General features: G+C 37.7%; 1 protein-coding gene across 1 annotated transcript in view; it reads right to left on the reverse strand.

Annotated features, from left to right (window-relative positions):
* Positions 1 to 8,379, reverse strand: part of CA8 (carbonic anhydrase 8) — a gene marked incomplete at its 5' end in the record, with an annotated part of 48,482 nt that overhangs the window by 22,542 nt on the left and 17,561 nt on the right. The window contains 3 exons of the mRNA XM_017727403.1: positions 2,187 to 2,235; positions 3,573 to 3,635; positions 6,086 to 6,181. Coding sequence (XP_017582892.1) covers positions 2,187 to 2,235; positions 3,573 to 3,635; positions 6,086 to 6,181 — 208 coding nt within the window. The remainder of the gene's footprint in view (positions 1 to 2,186; positions 2,236 to 3,572; positions 3,636 to 6,085; positions 6,182 to 8,379) is intronic.

An 8,379-nucleotide genomic window follows, 5' to 3' on the forward strand; every position in this document is an offset into this window, starting at 1 on the left:
TTTTTTATATTTTTTTCAAAAAATAATTTTTTTTTTTTTTTTTTTTTTTTTTTTTTTTTTTTTTTTTTTTTTAGAAAAAATCAATGAAAATTCAGCTGAAGAAAAACTTTTCACTTTGCAATTCTGGTGACATTTTTTGAGATGCACTGGTGCTTCCTACCTTTGGAAAAGTGAGCTGAATTTCAGAGCAGGAAAAACATCAAGGTTTACCTTAAAATTACATAATTTTTTAAGTTTATAAATGTATTAATAGGTTTATAAATAACTGTTAGAATAAACAGTTGTTGCTGAAGAAAATGTACAATATTTTGTCCATGCAGAGTTTTAACTCTACATTCAAGACATTTGATTTTAATTATTTTAATTTGTCAGAGATTCCAATCACACCACTTCATAAGTGGGACTGGACGGGGCTTTCCTTTGCTGCTGTAGGCCATACAGCCTATGAAGTATGGAGAGGAAACTGCCTGATTGCAAAAGAGGGGAGAAGAAACAAACCTAGAGGGAAAATGGAGACAAAGGGTGGTTAATCATGGCATGGAGAGCCAGGGGAAAGGTTGTGACCAGCTTAACAAGGACAGAATGGGAGGCTGGAAACAAGTAAACCTGCTTGGTTGAACTAACCTGTTGCTGTCTTTTCTCTACTAGCTCAGAGGAATACCACTAGAATTAAATCTTGCTAATGAAGCCTGTGATTGTCAGTGAATGGATTTTTTGTTGGTGTAATTTTCTTTCTCAGTTAGGAAATTATGTAGCAAATCCATTGACAGCAAGTTGCATTATCAAACACTCGAAAGTTAAGAACTGCAAGAATTAATTCAGCCCATCCTGTGCATGTATTTTAACACAGTGTTGTTACATGATCATGTGTGTCTTTTCTGGAGAACCTTTCATCATTTACTTGCAAAGATGGATGATTCTGTCTTGAAAAGTACATAATATTATTTGGAATTCTGAGTACAATATGAAGCACTTGGTCTTCTTTTTCCCATACTATTCAAATCCTGCTTGTAAGAATATTTTCTCAATATTTTTCATATTTTTAATACACTAATTTCTCCAGTGCCTGAATTAATTTATCCTCCCATACCTTTTGTGGTGAGGAAGGACAGATTAACCCCTCACTTTAAAGCTGGGAAACTGAGGCACAGAGAAGTTAATGTCAAATGCATCTATTCATTTGAGGTGTTCAATATGGCATGCTTAGAACCTGATTTCTCAGAGTGGTTAACTTTCTATAGCACTTAATACAGTCAGAGCACTGCTCCCATTGACTTCTCTTGGAGGTGTAAGCACTCAGCACTTCTGCAAATCAGACCCCATGATCTCAAGTCGGGCACCTAGAAAATGAGGAACACATAGTTAGAGACGACTTGTGAAAATTTTTGTTTATGTGACTTGATCAGCATCAAACAGGAGCTGTGAGGCAGGGGTCCTGTAAAAAATAATTTATGGTCATGCAATCAGGTGATGTTTCATAATGGATATGCGTGAGAGGCACAGGCTGCCTTAATTCCTGCAATTCCTAATTGCTGAGCATTTGACTTTGCAATCTAGACAATATTCTTTTGATATAATTAATATAGTTTGATGTAGACCTGGGCTATTTTGAAAAATTAAAGATCTTGCCACTATGTCAGAGTTTAGCTCAGATGGATTCCTTGCAGAAACATTTCTTTTTAGAAATGTATTTTTTTAAAAGTCACATTTCTTACAGTTACTCTTTAACTTTTAGCCATATATTTGAATTTGCCTCCCTTTGTCACTACTCCTTCTATGCTATGCAACTCTCATTGCATTATGGCATTATCTTTTGATGCTGACAAAAACCACCTTGTTAAGTGGGTAGCCTTACACTTCCTATTTTATGCCAAAGTAGAGAAAGGAATACACACAGCTGGCTCTCTAGATGGGATGATAAATCCTCAACAAAGCTAGCCACGGTGTTGCCAGTGGTGCACAGACTACGGTATCGCATCCCACTCACATGGCAAAGGTGCAGATTTACAGTAAATTCCAACGGGACTTCATCCCTATCCCTGTTGGGATGTGCATTACCAAAATGCATTACTACCTTATGGGACACACTCAGGCTTGCAGTTTAGGCTAGGCTTTAGATTAAGATTGTCTCAGCCTCTGCAATCAGCTACTAATCCACACACGTGAAAGTAAGCAAAGGCACCTACCTGGCAATAAAGAGTTGGGATTAAAACAGGGTATTGTTTTCGATTTTCCCTGAAAAAATGAATACAAATCAATCTCGTCTCTAGTTTCTTATTAAAATGCTGATGAATGCTGAGATATAATGCATTCTGTGTTCTTATAACATTAAACCTTGAATTCCTGTGGAAAGCAACCTCATTAAGAGCCCCCATTTAATCATCATTGCATTTTTCCTTGCACATACACATATTTTTATTCTATTTTTTACATAATTTTTAAGCTTATCACAGCAATTTGTTAACTTTCTGCCTTTAGCACCTGGACTTCTTCCAGGACCCAGCCTTGAAATTCTCTACATGAAATTCAGGGGTTTCATACCAAAAGAGTTAAAAAAACAAGGGCCAAAGTGAGATTTTCCTTCACTGATGTGGATGACACTTTATAAAATAAAGCTCCACATATTTAATGCACGAAAGTGTTATGTATGCCAAAGTGTGTTTGATGCTGACCCTTTGAAAGTCACCATTATAACACAGTCACACAATGGTGAGGCCTTTCATGACCTTCCTCTGCTCGGCTGTTGTCTCAATAATGATATTACAGAGTCCATACACTATTGTTTTCCCTGTCTCTTTCATAAACAAAGAGTTTTTAATACTTAACATCATGACTCAAGTTTACCATACATTATTTGACTAAAAGATTTTTGATTTCTTTCCTATTTTTCTACACTTCAGCATCTGCTGAAGTGAATGGTTAATCTCTTCAGACCAATAAGAAAAGTGTCATCAATGCATCTCAAAATCCTTTTAAAGTCAAAGGTATGTATGATTATTTCTATGTTACAGATCATGAAGCAGAGATGGAAGTAACTTGCCCAAGATCATTTAAGATAGCATCAACATTTTGGAGAGCACTCATATCTCCTCAGTCCCGCTAGGATTATTATCTGTCCTTCAGGATCCCCACACACAATCCACCTGACAAGTCAACATTGTGTTTTTGCTGATTTCCCACTGCAAGTTAATATGGGTGCTCAGTTCATCTGTTCTTTTCCTCTACAAATTAAAACCAGGTAAGTTTGGAGATATGGCTTCTGGTGTTCACTAAGCATGTTGCAGTGCTTGCACTCACACTAACTCCATGAAAATCACTGTAAAGGTAGGACTTGCAATCAGTTACTGGTACAGATCAAACTTGCTAGCCACCAGAAAAGGGAAGAAGTACTAAAAATGTATATTATCTGAATACTGTAAAATGCTGAGGCTTTCATGCAGGCCACCAAATGATGGCTATTACATGTGGTTTTACTACAGACACATATGAAATCTTTCTCTTGGCTCCATACAGACCCTTTTCTCACTGTCTCTCTAGTCACTGAAGGAAGCATTGCTTCAGAAACACCTTACCTTGTACTGGATGTCCTGAAGAATTTCAGTTACAGCCTTTAGGCCCACATGCTCTTTTCCTATCTGAAATACAGCAAAGCAAAGGTGAGTTTCAGTATCTTGGTATTTCAGAAACTGTGAGGCAAAACACAGGTCAACCAGAACAGTAAGTACTATAGCTGTTTTTAGTTTAGCTACACAACCTTGTGTTAATCAAATACACAGATACATGACAACTCCAAAAAATTAAATCATTATAAAACCACCAGCCAAAAGTAAACAGGGCTTAAATAACTTTAAAGCAGAGACAGAAACTTACAGAACAAGAGAAATAGTCATAATTAAGTCTGCTAAGTTTTGATTAACCCTGTTTTGCAGCATCCACTCTATGTGGAGTCAAGATTGTGCAGCATTGTGGCATATAAATGCCAAGGATACAGTTTGTCCTTACCAGTTTTTGTCAGAAAAGTACACAGAAAGGAACAGAGTGAACAAGCACAACAGACACTTTTTGAATCTGTTCCCATAGCATTGTAAATCTGTCCCAAGGTATCTCTGGAGCTCGGGGGAGTTTTTTCCTGCCTGCAGAGTGGAGAATGGCAGATTCCCTCTCTCCCAGCATCTCTGGGATTCTGCCAGCGAAAGCCAGGCTCCCGGCAGGCTGCAGCACTGCCTCTACTAAACGCCTGTAAGGCACAGAAAATGAGGCTCTAAAGAAACACACTGATATAAGAGATTCTAATTTTATATCAATGCTGCTCACCCTGCGCACTAAACTCAGCTGCTTCTGACTCAAATCACCCACTGCAGGACCCTAGTTTTGCCTTCAGAAAACATTGTCAAAATCATGAGATGCAGAGTGGCCTTCCACTGGATTTCTTTGCCAACATGTACATACATGAGGTGAGGAAATAAGCCAGCATGAGTGAGAATGGGAGAGCTAGACCCTGAAAATTTTGTTTGCTTTTTGTTTCTCTTGGAATAGAATGACACAGTAGCCACTGGAAGGAAACAATTGAATGTCAACAAAAGGTACTTTGTTATTTCTAGGAATTTAAGAGCATTTTCTTTTGTTTTAGAATGGAATTTCAATTTAAAACCTTCAAAGTGCATAAAAGATATTGAAGCCACTTCAAAGATGCTGCTTCTAAATTGTTAATCCCCAAGGGCTGTCACTTAAGTCAGTGAAAATATTTTCACTGACCTTAAAATAATGTATTTTGAGAACTGTGGTACAAAATTATTTTTTCGTGCCTTTACCAAGAAAAAAATGGTCACCAAATTTCCTCTCCCTGTTCCTTTAATAAATAGTTTAAATATTATTTTTCCTTGGTCAATTGTAATTATATGATGCCTTTCTTGGCTAATGAAAAAGTCTTTTTGGAATGCTTAAGACCACTGATGCAAGTGAGAGACCAGAAATGGAAAATGTATCATTGAAGTTTCAGATTTATTTAAGAACTTCTATGTAACTTTCTAACTGTCTCGAAGGTTACCTCTGCTGTAATGAGAAGGTGACTTACATAAGCAATTATCACACAGCCCTCTAGGACACAAAACTGAAGACTTTCTAACTTCCATTTTTAGCAGTTCTATCTGAGTGTTGAGGCAGTAACCAATGTACCTTTAAATTCAGAGGTAAAGCTCAAAGGCACTCATAAACTCATTATGAAATATGACAAATTAATAATATCACTGTGAAGAAAATCCATTTGATCTAAGCATGAACTCCGAACCTCTTCCTCCAAACCCATTTAAATAAAACAGTTTGCCATTTCTCATGAGGAAGATGAGAATCTCGTGTTTGAGAACTAAATCTGAAAATCTTTATAGGGTGCAGACCTTGATAAACCTTCAAGAGCAATTATATTAGTGCTAACTTCCCAAATTTCATTGTCCCCACGAAACTTTAAGCCTCCTCATTGCAGGCTTTTCTGAGGGTCTCTGGCAAGTCTTGTTAACACTCAATCTCTGAAGAAGTAATATGACTCCGCCTTGCATTTGTCCTGTGTGAAGAAACACACTTGTCCCTGTGTTCAGGAAAGCACAATTCTACTACCACTTTTCAGAAGTGCCAGTGGGTTAGTAGGCCTTATTTTTTCATCTTTCCTCCTCTCCTCTATTTCCTTCTCTCCTCTGTCTATTTCCTCAATCCCTGAACAGCAGAACTGGCCAGTAATAAAAAGAAATACATCACAGACATAGTGAATCACTTGTACCTCCTGAAAGCCCTCATCCTGCCTTCAGAGTAATGGAGATTGGATGTCTACTTATAGCCAGAGCCACAGAAACATGCCTAACTATGTATTATCCCTTCTTTAACTAACATACTTCCAATATCCTGTTTAAACAAGAATTAATTGCTTAGCTCACATATAGAAGACACGACTGAAAAATATCTTTCAAATAGAATACCAGCAGTCATACATTGTTTTCTGCTATGAAATCATTAAAAATTAAATAACATGGAAAGGACCTCATTACCCTCAGACAAATGGCAGTGCATTGTAACAAGTGTAACACAGGAAACTTACCTGCACAAACAAAGCAATAATTGCTATGCCGTGCTTCTTCCCTACTGCCTCATCAATGCTGCTGTACAGTGTGGAGTTCCAGTGCATTAGATGAAGCTAAAACAAAGCAGTGCAAATAGAGCAATAGAGAAATATGATTTGTAATTAGACACACCAGAAATTAACATCAATTAACAAAGCCTCAGCATGTTGTGTGTGCACATGCATGACTACACATATGTGTATGCTCATGGCTGTGCATGTAGGGATAAGTGGATTTACTACTGTAAATATCAGGAACACCAAGATAAGACACAGATAAAGTTGCAGATAAAGTGATGTGTAGCCAGTTACTAAAAATGCACATCAAAGGTGTGAATGACTATACTGTTGATGATTTAACAACTCCTTCAATCTGAATTCTGAAATAATGTCAGCTAATGAAATCCACCAACACTGCCTCCCAGCCCGCCAGCTCTCTCCCAAGGTAGGAGAATTATTATGGACACAGGCTGTCCAAACACACCTTTGACTGACTGACTGTACTATCATAACGCCACTTGTCTCACACACTACCTCCCAAGATGAATCACTCAAATGTCAGTAGTAAGAGTAGAAGCGATTTCAGAAAAGGTTAAACATAGAGAAAGTCAAGCAGAGAAAAGTGGTTTGAGGACCACCTTAGGGATAATGCTGAAAGAAAGGGATGGTAAAGAGCAAAGGAGTTAATGCATTAATACATGGGAGGCAGTAGACACTGGATAGTAAACACAAAGTCTGTTCCAGTGAAGTGTCACAGCATGATTTGGGAAGTGGTGTTTGAGAAAAGTGCTGCAAGACAGACCAGCAGGAAGTTGGAAAGGGAGGAAAGAAGGGAGGGGAGGGAAGGAGGAAGGTGGGAAGGGAGATGGGGGAAGAGAGGAAAAAGAATAGTGCTGGAAAACAGAGTGACAGCTGGAAAGAGAAAAAGGGAAGGAGAGAGGGAGGGAAGTACATGAAAAAAAGTCATTCAGACAGTGAGGTAGCAAGGAAGTAGTAAGTGTTTGTAGTAAAGTGTGTGGGTTTTTTAAACCATGTTTTATCCTGTGTATTTGTGGTTCTCTAGAGCTGTTCTTTTGTGTGTTCTTTTTTATTTGTAATAGAACATCAGATATAAACATCAGATAACAGTTTCAAAAAAAGATGGCAACAAGTCTACAAACACTACAAAATCTGAAGTCTTGAGAGTACAGATCACAAACAACATGGCCTATAACTCTTGTTAATATTTATGGGAATCAGATGTGCACAAAGACCAGAGTACTTTCACAAATCTTGAAATTGTCAATGTGATATAATGCCCATGCACATGGACAACATCATATCCATGAATCTATATCTCACAACTAGGAATAATCGCAGAGGCTATTAATGTCCTATATTTTGTTAACCTTCACTTTTACATTTATTTGAGACACCTGTTTGAAAAGTGCACACTCACAAGTGGTGCCCGCCCCTGATATGAACATAACTATGCAGGGGTTTTTAAACAATCAGCTGCAGTGCGTTGGCAGCTTCCCATGGTGTAGTTTTCATTCAGAATACAAAGCAGCCACACATGTCAGGTTGGCAGAAAAGGCTCTGCTCACCTTGTGGGTAATGTTTTGATACTTGGTAGTTATGATGGTTCTACACAACCAAAATGAGTCAGCTACGCTGTTACTGATTATCAGTGGCTGGCTTGACATGCCAGACAGTTATTTTTACAAAAACATCAGAAGGCAATCAGAAAATCCTTAGCACTCAAAAAATCCACTTTTCTCTTGAAAAAATAATAATTTTGAGCCTTTTAACATTACAGCTGTAATCAAAGAATTGTAGCAGCAACTTCTTTAAAATCAGATAAACTGAAAACTCATGAAGGCAAATGATAATAAAGTGCTGATAAAGTTGATTTTCTCTGTGAACAGCTGGAGACACTCTCCTACACAGTGAAGATTAAGAAATCATTCCAGGTAGCAGAACAAACCCTCTGGAAGGATTATTCTGTATGGAACACATTCTAAGAAACTTCTCAATCTTCATCCAGTCCCCACTCAACCAAAAGACTACTGAACCCAATCCTTTTTTAGGAAAAGCTGACAGACATTAAGAAGGGGCCTGTCTCAAAACAAGACTTTCTCATAACTGAGTAAGGACCTGAGATTCTGGCTTTAAAATCAATAAACATTGATCAAATGAAAACCCTACCCCTTAAATCCATTCCTTTCTCTACCACAGAAATACCTTCTACGTCAATATGAAAAGGCTTGATAGAAGATTTTTAAAAAGAATTG

The sequence above is a fragment of the Corvus brachyrhynchos genome, unplaced genomic scaffold (assembly GCF_000691975.1).
Source record: "Corvus brachyrhynchos isolate BGI_N302 unplaced genomic scaffold, ASM69197v1 scaffold60, whole genome shotgun sequence".
Lineage (NCBI taxonomy): Eukaryota > Metazoa > Chordata > Aves > Passeriformes > Corvidae > Corvus > Corvus brachyrhynchos.